A 14164-nucleotide genomic window follows, 5' to 3' on the forward strand; every position below is an offset into this window, starting at 1 on the left:
CAGTCTTTAGATTTTTGGATTTTTAAGTTTAAATAGAAAAAGAGAGAGAAAAAGGGAAAGAATGTTTGGCCCTGAAACTGCAAATTTTCTATTTCTAAACTACCTTGTGATTAGAGCACCACCTTGTACATGTCTCTTCTTACAAAGTCTTAAGTCATTAATCTTTGGCCAGTTTTCAGTAAATCTGTTGAATGCAATGTCATTTTTAATTAATGGTCAGTACCAATACTGCTAATGTTTTTGAATATTTTCTGTATTACAATATTTAACTTACAAAGAGCAGATTTATTGAAATGAAATATTTTAATGCAACTATCAGAGTTAATGGTTTATTTTATATTTCACTAGGAATATGTGTCATGTGAAGCATCTAAAATATGATACAGTATTTCAGTTATCTATTGCTGCAAATCAAAACACTTCAAAACTTGAGGTTTTCAACAAAATTCAAGGATGACCTACCACTCACAAATTCTGTGGCTTGGCAGTCTGGGTGTTTCTGCGGGCAAGACAGGGAGCTCAGGAATCACTGAAATGCTGAAATCATTTGTTAATAACAGCTGGAAGGTCCAAAACGGCCTCACTCCTACCTCGGCCTGTGGTGGTAGTACTTAGCTGGGTGTCTTGTGTCTCTTATATGTGCCTGCTCATCCATTGGACTGATACCTTCACAGCATAGTGATTCCAGGTTACAAGATACTGGAAGTTGCCAGGCCAGTTAAAATCTGGGCTCCAGGATTTACATAAGTAACTTCATTCAGCCTGTTGATGGAAGCAAGTTACACGGCCTGCCTAGATTCAAAGGGATGGAGTAGTAGCCAGTCTCTTGATGGAAAGAGCACAATCTTCACTGTGGACCACTGTTTGGATGATCTGCCACAATATGCTCATAGGCTCTAATTATTTGAGAGTTTGTATTTAAATATAATCTTGACAAGATAAATAGAATAGGTATGACTTAAAAATAACTTTAGGCAAACATCTTTAATAACATACAGAAAACAGGGAAAAGTCTTTTTATAAGTGTTTAGTAACTTTCCACACATTATCCAGCCTTCTCAAAATGGATTCTTTTTCTCTGAATAAAAAAAAGAGAGAGGGAATTATGCTAATAAGATTTAGTGAATGTTTAAAATGTTTTCTGGCACATTTGAAAATATGAAATAAAATTTAGGAAGTGAGAAATATTCTTAAAATAGTATATACAAGAAAATTTATTTACATAAAGTTTGTGTGTGTACACACATCTACACATCTATATGTATGTAGATGGTGGGTGATAGATGATAGATAGATAGATAGATAGATAGATAGATAGATAGATAGATAGATAGAAAGAAAAATGCAGGGTCTGTAGACAGAGAATGAACCATTTCTTACCCAGGGAGCATGTTAGCAGCTATTCTCTAGCCCCAACCCCTATCGGGTGATGTGGGGAAGACCAGTGTTACCCTGCAAGTGCAGCACAGTTGTACTACAGGAAAGGACCCTGAAGATATGTGTCCCTACGTTTTTTTAGTCTGCTGCCTTCAGCCCATCCTCTCCTGTGAGAGACAGAGATTATTACTCAGAAATATATACAAATCTTGTCCTGGGAGGGAGGGGCAAGAATTGGCTCAAAGGCCTTAAGTCTCTAAATATCTCAGGAGCAAAAACACCATCTCTAGTATCCCAGGCACTTTTGCTGACATCATCCTTTAACAAAGTTTGCCAGTGCCCTTTGCTCAGAAAGACCTGACTCTGCAAAAATGTCAAATATTCATAGATAATTGTCTCCCAACAGAACAGGTTTATCAGGAAACATCCCCAAAGAAAATGGGTTCTAAGATTTGTTTGAAAATGGGGACACTTTTCCTTTGGAGAAATGGAATTCGCCAGATCAAAAACATGAGCACACTCTCACTTTTGCTAGAGTGTCTATGCCACATGCTGAAAGGTTAGGCTGGAAAGAGACATAGATGCTAGGATGTAAAAGCTAGTAGGCAACTTGTTGGCCTTAATGCAGTGTATCTTTCAACGGTGCCCACTGACCCTTGAAGGAGCAAAAACATTTTATTAAGGACCAGAAAGCCCTGCTTACATCCCTTCTTCTTTGTTTTCCTTTTGATTATTAGTAAATCTATAAATCTTTGCCAATTATGAAAGCAAAATATATTATTTCTGTGATATTTTCAATTATTAAATAAAAACTCATGTACTGTAATTTTAGGTATATAAGACAATGATTTTTCCAATTAGTGTTCTTAAGTGAGTTCTCAAAGATTTATCAGAGTTATTTTTTTAAGACATCATGCCTGATAAAAATTTAAGAAATGCTGTCCTAAAAATCCTGAGTCTGTCATCTGCACAGTTTTACAATTTCTCTGTAATATCTTTTCAAATGCAAAACAATTGGAGAAGAAAATACCTCCAAGAAACAACTTGGAATAAAGTCCTTAGAGTTGCTATTGTTCAGAAAGTAGGCCACGGCCAGATGGGGTGACATTGGGAGGTGGAGGCTCTGGGTCTGTGGAAGGCATCACACGTAGAGAGACCAATGGCAGGATGCCATTAGGAATGAGCCAGGGGTTGCTGAAAGATGGGGCATATTGATTAATGTGCATCCGATCAATCTGTGCATCCTCGCATTTAGTCGTCTCAGTCCCGAATTTGGCCATCCATCACACCCTGCTCAATTCCAGCAGTGAGAAGGACCCAGAGCCATCAGGGAACAAAGTCCAGATAGCGGGGAGCTAGGGAAGTGGCCTTGTGTTTTTTACAGCCAGGACTATGCCAAGCACATAAGTGATGCTCAGTTAATATGCCTTCGGTGGCGTGAAATATTTTTGCATCAGTAATTTTGGGAAGGTTGGGATGCATTACCCATATTTTAGTATTGTATGAATATTAAATTCTTGATGCCTGGAAACTACTTAGAACACATATTGACATACAGCAAGCTCTCAGTAAATATTATTATTGCTTCAGTCTAAGTATTATTAATTTCAAATACAAGTACATGCATTTTGAGTTACACACTATATAATCAAAAGAGAAAAAAACTGGGGAGATCTTCTCTATTATTCTGTTCACCTTTATTAAAGTCTTGCAGACATTATTATGAATGGCTACAATCCCAGTGCCAACTTTCTCACTGATATTCATTAAAAAAAATAAAACACACAGATATAGCCTTGCTGGTGTTGCTCAGTGGTTGAGCATTGACTTATGAACCAGGAAGTCACAATCCGATTCCCAGTCAGGGCACATGCCCTTGTGGGCTAGACCCCCTATTTGGGGCATGCAGGAGGCAGTCCATCAATAATTCTCTCTCATCATTCATGTTTCTGTCTCTTTCTACCTCTCCTTTCCTTTCTGAAATCAATAATAAAAAATATATTAAAAAGACAAATAAAAAAAACAAAACAGGTATAGTGTCTTTAAGGTTGTTATCAACACTTTGGTTCTCTCTCCTTCGGGCACATGCTGAGCTCCTTTTGGTTAAGTGGAGCCATATGACTGGTCCTGGCAAATGAGAGCTGCTGTGGATGGAAACGTTTGAGGTAGTCAGCTGCACCTTCAGTGTGGAACACTGAGAGAAAACAGTAGATATCCTGCCAGATTCCTCAGGGAACATAACATGTGTGGAACAAAATCTTTATCCTCTAAGCCACTAAGACTTAAAGCTCTGTTTCCTGTTATGTGTTTTTTTAACTATAACATAACTGAGCTATCCTAACTTATAATAATTTATACATTTTTACTGAGCATGGCAATTTTCAGTGGAACACAATGAATATATACTCACTTGAAAGAAAATTAACCTTTCAGATTAAAAGGCCCCTAAAAATAAAAATGCTATTTATTCCTGTCATAAAAACTAAAAAAAGAGACTCAGTTTGGAAGGAGAGAGTCAGTCAATACTTTAGGAAGCTTAATTTGGGGACCATATGAAAAAGGGGGGAGGCAGGAAGATACTTTAAAAAGCTAACAGAACAGTAGTAGTGCAGCAGAGACAATAAAACAACAACAACAACAACAACAAAACATGTGGAGGTATGAGAAACTGGAAAAAAAAAACCCTAATAGAATTCGATGAATAATAGAATATTCTATATAATAAAAGCCTAATATGCTAAGTGTCTGGTCGTCCAGTCGGCTGTTCAACTAATCAAAGTGTAATATGCTAATGAGATGCTAAGGCTGCTCAACTGCTCACTATGACGTGCACTGACCACCAGGGATCAGACAGTCAACTGGTCGACCAGTCACTATGATGTACACTGACTACCAGGGGGCAGACACTCCAACCAGTAGGTTAGCTGCTGCTTGGGTCTGGCTGATCGGACACACCCTGGAGCCCTCCCGCAGTCCCTCCCTGGCTGGCCAACCTCCCGTGTCCCTTCCTGACCCCGATTGTGCACTGGTAGAATCCCTCGGCCTGCCCTGCACCCTCTCACAATCTGGCACCCCTTGGGGGTTGTTGGAGAGCCTGTTTCCATCCAATCCTGCTCAACGCAGAAGCTTGGCTCATGCCTGGCGAGCACAGCGGTGGTGGCGGGAGCCTCTCCTGCCTCCGTGGCAGCACTAAGGATGTTCGACAGCTGGCTTAGGCCTGCTTCCCACAGGTAGCGGGCCTAAGCCATCAGTTGGACATCCCCTAAGGGCTCCTGGACAGTGAGAGGCTGCAGGCTGGGCTGAGGGACCACCTCCCCCCCCCCCCACCCGAGTGCACGAATGTCATGCACCGGGCCTCTAATGAGTAATAAATTTTAAATGTAGTTATCTTTTCTTTAATGGGCTATCAAAGTTTTAAAAATCAATTAATGAATAGTTGGAAAGAAGAAAGCTCTGATCAAAACTTACTTAAATCTGTTATTTTAAATTTATAGGAGGAAAAAGTTTTAAAATAAGATTTTATCTGTTCTGGGATTTCTAAGATCTAAAATATTTGATATGATTTATTTTGGAGTTTTCAGTGCCATGCTTCCCCCTCTGTTCCATGCAAGGGCCAGTTTTTTGTTCATCAATTAGAGCTCAACAAAGCTATTTTTTTAAAAAAGGAAGAAAGCTAACATCTTATTTACATGTGTATGCTTGCTTTTATTATTCTCATTATAGCAAAGTTAATTTTTTATAATACAGTCATTGTTTAATATATTCATCTTATATTTTAAGCAGGAACTGTTCTAGACAAATAATTGTCTTTTCTTTTTTTTCTTCGTAAAAACTGAAGTTTCTACTTTGAAAATAAGCAATTACAGAATTCCAATTTGCTTAATAATAAAGAGTGTGGCAATAAAGAGTCTGTGCCAGAGATTCTTTCCTTGTCTAAATACCCAGAAAGCTGATGCTAATAAGGGAATGCATTGCCAAGATCTAAGCAGGGTGTGTTCTGTGTAGGTAATAACCCTGGCCAGTGGGAATGTGCCTCACCACACCATCCACACCCAGCCCGTGGGAAAGCAGTTTGACCGAGTGGACGACTTTTTCATTCCCACTACCACACTCCTCATCACCCACATGAGGTAAGTGCTCAAATGAATGATCAGTTTTAGATTTTTCTCTAATCTTGGCAGAAAGCCACAAGAAACCCTAACACATTTCAGTTACAAAAACTAGACACACAAAAGTGCACATGATTTGGTTTTGTCTCATGTGCTTGATGAATTTTTATTTATCAACATTAGTGATGAATTTTCTGCCATATATTTCTTCATAAGCCCAATACGGAAATGAATTTATAAAGACAGAGTTGCTTTATTTATTTATTTTTTATTTCAGAGAGGAAGGGAGAGTGAGAGAAAGATAGAAACATCAATGACGAGAGAGAATCACTGATCGGCTGCCTCCTGCAACACCCCACAACTCGGGCATGTGCCCTGACCAGGAGTCAAACCATGACCTCCTAGTTCATAGGTCTATGCTCAACCACTGAGCCATGCCGGCTAGGCAAGTTGCATTTTTAAATCAAATTTTTAGTTAATATTTTTTCCAATACTAATAAGTAGGGTCTTATTAGGCTTTTGCAAAAACCTGACATTTGAGTTGAAATGAAATGTTTGAGGTCTGCATTTTGAGAAAACATGGTGTTGGCATGTTCTATCTCTGTGTATTTAACAAGAGGTGAGAAGGTAGAAATTTCTAGTGACATCACACCAAAGTTTCATGGAAATCAGTTAAATGCTTAAAAGGGGGATACTTTGGATAAATCACAATTTCTAGGATTATGTATCTTCACAATTTATTGAAAAATTTTAAAAGTATTGCTTAACAATGTTATTGAATCTGAACCCAAGTAATCTTTTGACCTGCTTCTCAAGTGAATTCTCACGGGGGGGAACTGCTCCAGCTATGTTCTGTGAGCCAATGTTTGATTGCAGTGTATATGTGCTTCCCTCATATTCAATTGAAAATGATCTCATCTAAAAGTTCAAGTTGTAAGAATTCTGAAAGAATGAAAAATTCAAGTTGCAAAATTAAAAGGTGAATTAATGAAGCAGAATTGTGGCTCACAGTCAAGACATTATATATAAACTGGTTTTGGTGCAGCGAAGTATGTAAGAGTTTAAGTATATTTCTCAAGCAGTTGACCATTATTTTCAGATTGCCTAGTATATGCTTAACAATAAAGTGATTAAAAACATAAGTACTATCACAATTATTACATGCTTATATGGAAAATAAGTAGAACTAAAAAGTATATTATTTGCATTAAGTAATAATAATTTGTAAGGTCTGGCTGCGAACACTATAATAATTCAGAAACTAAAGAAATCAGCATATGAACTGAAAATGGTACCACTTGAGATGTTACCTAAAAATATATATGTTTCTATTCCTACTACCACATAGTGTATCAATAATTTAATATGTAACACTTGCTTTTATTTACCCCATTATCCTATTTCCCATTACTCTGTTTAATATACTGTTATCAGCTTTGGGCTTTTTAAAAATGCATTGTTAATACACTTATTTAGGGCAAAAGTCCTGTGGTTATGAAACAAATAGGGTCAAGAGTGTATAGTTTTAGGTATTTCTTTTACCTTACAACAGGGGTCCTCAAACTACGGCCCGTGGGCCACATGCAAATACAAATATTGTATTTGTTCCCGTTTTGTTTTTTTACTTCAAAATAAGATATGTGCAGTGTGCATAGGAATTTGTTCATAGTTTTTTTTTAAACTATAGTCTGGCCCTCCAACAGTCTGAGGGACAGTGAACTGGCCCCCTATTTAAAAAGTTTGAGGACCCCTGCCTTACAATAAGTAACTCGTGTCATTGTGATAAAACAAAAAATAAAAAACTTCCAAGGTAGGAGTTTAACTTTGTCTGGATGCAGTAAGTGTTATGTGCAATTCTGTGTTTGTATGTATAGTGGATTTACTTTCAGAACACGACGTCTGTTTAGGGTCAACATGATTATGACCTTCTGGGATTTGGAGCTAATAATAATTAGAAGAACATCCATATAATGTGAATACATATAAGGCAAAATTGTATTTTAGTTATTTCTATATATTATGAGAAACACCCAAAAGTATGCCTGAGTGTATTTTTAAATGTCTTTTTTTTCCTTTTAGGGATGTATAGTGAAATGTGTGAGTGTTTTGCCAATACTTGTAAGAATACTAAATTAAATTATAGCAATCCTACCTGCATATAGATCTCATTTTAATGAAAGTGAATGATCAAATTTCCTATTGCACTTCAAAGTAATTACTCCTGTTACTAAAGTGAAGAGTAAGTGTAAAAAGTAGCATTCCTTTACAGAAATAAACTATTAAATATGTAAAGTATTTTTAACATAATGAGGATTTGTTCCACCTTAGGAAAACCTGAGGGATAGATATGATATGGTCCTTTCTCCTACCAATTTCACGTACCATCCATGTTTTTCTAATGAAATTTCACATGTGTTTATATGTTTGTTACTGAAATTTACCTTGTTATGAATTGTGTTTTTCAGCATTTGAGACTATTTTCTCACTGTTATACCTCGCATATATTTCCAGGTCAATCAGAAGGTCTGACTCAGAATATGTTTTTAATTAATGCTACTTTTCTTCCTCTGACCTCTCTGCACATCAATCTGTTTTTTTTTCTCAGATGGCTACACCCTCATTTCAAATAATTTATATCTCCTGTGTCTGAAAAGCTCCTGGACAAGTGTCAGGATTTTATATCCTTAGTGCCTAAAAACCTGTAGGCACTTAATTCATGTTTCTCATAGGAATGGAGATAAAGAACGAAGAAAGTGCTGTACTGTTTCCTAAACCAGAATATATAGTATCGAGGGAAGAGCTATATATCTTACACTCCTGACTGCATTTCTCAGTGTGTAACACAATCTCAAACATGCAGCGAGCTCCGCCTCAGGAGCACATGCATTGTGTGGGGCAGCAAAGAGCAGGAATAAGAACTTACATCTCCTGTCAGGCAGATCTGAGCCTGCATGTCCAGTAGCACCATTTGCCATGGGCTCTTGTGGCGTTTGCCAGCTGACTTCCATTTTTTCCAAGGGTCGGCATTAAACATGTTTGAATATTAAGTTGCCTATAATAGTTTGTCCGGACTACTCATAATCTACACTGGTGCAGGGAGTCCCCTGAGATTAGTTACAATTTTGCTAAAAGTCTCTATTTTTCCCTGTTTGGTTTCTTATGGTTATTTTTTCCTCCATTTTTTCATTTATCGGTGTCTATAATTCTCAAACTTGTTTAATCCAGTCTGTAAAATATATCAAGACTTGAGGAATTTAAGAGAACCAAAATGTCTTTATAAACCTATATTAAAAGATAAACTGGTAGTTAAAAAAACACACACAAAAAACACTAATCAGTCTTCACAAGACAGTTTGAAATTCTCAGCACTTTAAAAACCCTTGAGAACCTAATTTAGGTCCCTTTTGAATGGCCTGAGGAATTTGAATCTCAGGAAACTAATATTACAGTTTAAGAAATATTTGATGATAAGGGCCTGGTGCCATCCACTCATTCAGCTCCTCACCTTAATTCAATCCCATTCCCTGAGTGCCACAGCTTACGCCACATGTAATTATTCCTATTTCATACTCTAGAGCAGCGGTTCTCAACCTGGGGGTCGAACGACCCTTTCACAGGGGTTGCCTAAGACCATCGGAAAACACATATATAATTACATATTGTTTTTGTGATTAATCACTATGCTTTAATTATGTTCAATTTGTAACAATGAAATTGGGGGTCACCACAACATGAGGAACTGTATTAAAGGGTCGCCGCATTAGGAAGGTTGAGAACCACTGCTCTAGAGTAAGAGCTTATTAATGAAAATACCCCATTTTTGTTTTATTTGTACCTTCCTTCTCCATAGAAATTAAAAGACTACCTGAGCCCTAGGCTGGGGATTAATCAGATACACCAATGCTACACTGTGTTTGATCTAAATCAAAAGGGTCTTTAGCACTGTAGTGTTCTGGTTACTGGACCAAAAGTCTGTCCCTGAGTTCTTAGTTCTTAAATATGAACGTCTGTCCAGGCGATAATGCAGAAAAACTCCAGAGCAGCATGCAACCATTTGTGAGCCCCACTTGTGAAAATGATTAACTAAACTCCCTGGCAGGTGAGAGAGGTTGCATTATTAGCCTGTCTCCCCAGTCGTTCCAGCTACTTGCTGAGCTTCTGAAAGGGACTGAATAAATGCTTATTGACCAAGTTTATTTTTAAAGGTTATTAAAACTCTATAGTAGATTTTTTTCTTTTTATTGAATGTATTGGGGTGACACTGGTTAACAAAGTTATACAGGTTTTAGCTGCACAATTCTACAGCACATAATCTGTACACTGTGTTGTGTGTTTACCATCCAAAGTCAAGTCTCTACCCATCATCATTTATCCCCCCTACACCCACCCACCAATCCCCTCCACCGTGTATGAGTTGGTTAATTCCTCCCTCCACAATTATTTAGGGAAAATTTAAATTATTTAAAATTTAATTAAGAACAATTTTCTGATGATTATTGAAATATACTTATTTAAGTTACTATAAGTATATGTTTTAAGAATATTTTATATATTATGTTTTGTTAATTTTCACAGAAATGATTCCATTGAATATTTAATAAATGATGTATTTTTTACATTAGTAATTCATTGCACAATTCAGTTAACTGGCAATGTATATTAACTAGATATTCATTTTTCAGATTTGCAGTTAATAGGGAATTTTCTTTAAAAACCTTAAACTTCAATAAGTAATTCATAAATCACGAATCATACATAATTCTAAAGTTAAAGAGATTATCCAGTGCAAGAGAAGTGTGTTTTACAATGATATCAGAAATATATATTTCTTATATGAAGAATTTCAATTTGGAATTTTTTCTATATAAAAATATATAGATCGGTAATATTAAAGATAAACTGTTAAAATGAATATACATATATAATTTTTAGAAGAACCAATTATGTCTATTGAATATTATAAAAATTAAAATAATTCATTATTTTTCAATCAAAAGTATTCTACAGGTGTAAAGCAAAATATTTCATTGTTCTACTCATAATTTCTATCCAAAGAACTAAATTATTATAGTATCATTATAAGTAAATAGATGTATTTGAATAACATTATAGTTCTAGTACTCTTAAATTTTTTATGATATGGCTAATGCATGGGGGATTTAGTGGTTTTTGTTATAATTTTTTTAATTAGCCATAAATTAAAAAGTAATTTAAAAATACATTTGGCACATCTACACAATGGAATACTATGCTGCTGTAAAAAGGAAGGAACTCCTACCATTTGTAACAGCATGGATGGAGCTGGAGAGCATTATGCTAAGTGAAATAAGTCAGTCAGAGAAAGATAATATCACATGCTCTCACTCATTTGTGGATTATAATGAACAACATAAACCGATGAACAAAAACAGATGTAGAGACAGAGAAGCATCAATCAGATGCTCAAAACTCAGAGGGAAGGTAGGGGAGGGTGGGGATGAGGGGGAGAGATCAACCAAAGGACTTGTATGCATGCATATAAGCATAAGCGATGGATGTGGACAACAGGGGGTGAGGGTGAGCGCAGGATTGGGGGGATGAGAGGACACTGGGGGGATAAGGACACATTTGTAATATCTTAATCAATAAAGGGAAAATAAAAAAAGAAAATACATTTTTTTGAGAAAAATGGTGTTACAATCATTGTGTTAAATTTCAAAGCAATTAAATTCATAAAGAATGGACACTTGCATAATTGATTGTTACATTTTTGGTACCATTCTGAAAAGAAAAATTTGAATGTCAATTTCTCATCATGACATGTGTATAGATTACAACTTTTTCTGCAAGTGCTACTAGAGTTTGTATATAAGGAATGAAAAACAATTGGTTTGCAGGAATTTATCATGTTATCATGGGGTTTTTTTGTTTGTTTGATTTTAGTTCTGGGTAAAGATTAGAGGATTGAGAATAACTGAGAAAATAAGAGAAGCTAATGAGATGGCAGATATCCAAGCAATGAATGATGAAATATTTGCATGGGACCACCCTTGAAATGTTTTTTATAATTCTTCCAGAGAATGATTTCTTTTTGGTTAGTGGGGGACAAAAATGAAAACTACATGAAAGCCAATGTGGTGCAGAGATGGGTAATTTGATACAGCTTAATGCACGATTCCAAGAAGGCCAGAAAATATAAGCTACAACAAATGCAAGAATTAAGAGAAGTCTTTCTTAAAGCTTTGTATTGTCATGAATAAAAATAGTTAGAAGGTAGAGAATAGGATAGCAGCAAGATATTTTCACCTAAGATACAGCTACCATTTGGAATACTTAGGGCTATAAGTAAGGAATTGTTTAACATTTTCATTGACTAAATCATGTATTCGATGCAATTTAAATCAGGTACCACTTAATGAGCAAAGATGTATTTATCTCCTGACCCTTGAAACATCTGCAAATCATGCGTCCCCTAGCTCTTATCCTCTCTCAAGTTAGAGTGCTTGGACTAGAGGCCAAGGTAATCCCATCTAGTTCAAGCATGTGGATGTCAGTTGCCACAGAGGATACTTATAGTAAATACAAGAAGGAAATTACTTCTTATTCACGTACCACTCCAGGACTAGTCCTATACCTAGAAAGGGAAGATGCCAGCTTAGGTGATGCCATTTTAGGTGCTTTGCCTAGAATTTCAAACTCCTCCTCTTGTTTCTTTCAGTTATATTTCTCTAGAGATCCACCTTTAAAATGTTTCTATTTCTTGAGAGAAAAAATGGAGCAGTTAGAAAACTGATATCTTTATTATTGTCATTTTCTGTATGGGTTGATTGGTTGATTATACAGTTTCTTAAACTTAATGTTTATAGGAGAGGGAGGGAGGGAGGGAGGGAGGGAGGGAAGGAGGGAGAGGAGAGAGAGAGAGAGAGAGAGAGAGAGAGAGAGAGAGAGAGAGAGAGGCCAAGTCTTTCATTCTAAGGGCGGGATTTTAGGGGAGGGCCCAAGGGAGAATCTCAATAGAGAGCATCAGCTTCCCAGGTGTGTCTCCTCAGGGTTCCAGTCTCCACTGATTGCTCGGTGCCAGGACAGGGGTTCAGTAGTGACTGCCTCTGGTCCTGATGTCAGACATGGCATTGTTCTGCCTGGTTTTGCTGCTTTTCTGGGTGTGAAGCTGAAACACAACTGAGGCCTAGATGTTCTCTAGTTTGACCAAAATTCTGTCTCTGTGGTCAACAGACCTGAGGCTCTGTTCCTAAGATTATTTGATGCAGGTCAGAAGCTCATTATCCTGAGGGCTTAATGCTAAAGGGAGTGGTTGTGCAAGGGCTTCATGCGAGTGGCTTGAGGCTATTGCTCTGGCCCCCTTGTTCCTACCACATGAGGCGACATGCTAAGGGAGGAAAGGTCACCCTGGGAGTGAGGTCCTTGTTTTCCCAGTTTCGCCCATTGCTAGGTACCCAGGCTTTCCACCCTGGTCACCTTCCGTAGCTGACCTACAGTCCTTACTCTGCTCATGCCTGTCTAACTACAAGAGAATAACGTAAGAATGTGTGTGTTAGGTGTCATGAAATCTGCTCCAACTCCTGTCAACCCTGTGAATGAGTGATGTTCACTATGCCATGTCCTCACCAGCCCTGCTCAGCTCCTGCAGACCTGTCCCTATGGCTTCTTTTTTGGAATCAATCTATCTCCCATTTAGTCTTCCCCTTTTCCTTCTGCCTTCTATTTTCCCCAGCATCATTGTTTTTCCAAAGAACCCTGCCGTCTCATGACGTGCCCGCTGTAGAACAGGTTTAGGATGTAAGAGTGCTTGCAGTTACATATGACAGTAAGGAGCTAAGGGTTAATCCTGTTTCAGATCTATCATAATCCTGACAGCCAATGGCTATGGCTCCACTGCCAGAGATGAGGAAAACTGAAATAAGAAGTGGTTACCATTCTGGCAGCCTGAAGAGAAGTCTATAGCACTCCTTTTCTGTTATAAATTATAGCAAGGAAATGATTAAGAAGGGATTGGGTTTGATATATGTTTCCTTAAAGCTTCTCCAAAGGAAAAATAAACATTCTGTGAAAGTGAAAGTAAAGTGTACCATACTCCCTCGTATTTTATCAAATCTGTTAAAGCAAAATTATATATATATGTGGCTAGCCATATATCAAAACAACTCTATACTTGTGACTTGATGCATGGGCAGGCCAGGTGTATGGAGATACAATTCCAGCACTAAAATTGTCTGGTTACATTGAAATCCTAGCACGTCAGAAATTGAAAATATCAAATATTCAATACATTTTTAGAAGCAGTGTAGTCTCAGGATAATAAGCAGCCATCAAAATTGTTTCAAAAAAATGGTTCTTAGATGAAGATCTCACAAAATCACAATTCAGTGAAGTTCAATATTTTTCTTACCTTCATACTTATGTGCTAATTACTCTCACAAAGAGAAAAAAACTCACTTAAACAAATAAACAAAACAATTCCAGATATCCCAGAAGTTATAGCTCTTTCTATCTATAGTCTCTCAAATGGTGAATATCTGAAACATTTATAAATTCTGAAACTATGACCTTCTCTTTCTCCAGTTTCTTTGCTTCTTCATCCCCTCTCTCTCCTACACATAAACAATAACTAGATTGTCAGCACCTACTATCCTTACCTCCCCACAACCTAGGATATGCTCTATATGAATAAGAGAATGTTC

General features: G+C 37.0%; 1 protein-coding gene across 3 annotated transcripts in view; it reads left to right on the forward strand.

Annotated features, from left to right (window-relative positions):
- FSTL5 (follistatin like 5) overlaps positions 1 to 14164 on the forward strand; it is a 579511-nt gene that overhangs the window by 530903 nt on the left and 34444 nt on the right. For all 3 annotated transcript variants that reach the window (XM_006081840.3, XM_023753401.1, XM_006081839.3), the window contains one exon: positions 5383 to 5507. In XM_006081840.3, coding sequence (XP_006081902.1) covers positions 5383 to 5507 — 125 coding nt within the window. The remainder of the gene's footprint in view (positions 1 to 5382; positions 5508 to 14164) is intronic.

This window comes from Myotis lucifugus, unplaced genomic scaffold (assembly GCF_000147115.1).
Source record: "Myotis lucifugus unplaced genomic scaffold, Myoluc2.0 scaffold_1, whole genome shotgun sequence".
In the NCBI taxonomy this organism is placed as follows: Eukaryota; Metazoa; Chordata; class Mammalia; order Chiroptera; family Vespertilionidae; genus Myotis; species Myotis lucifugus.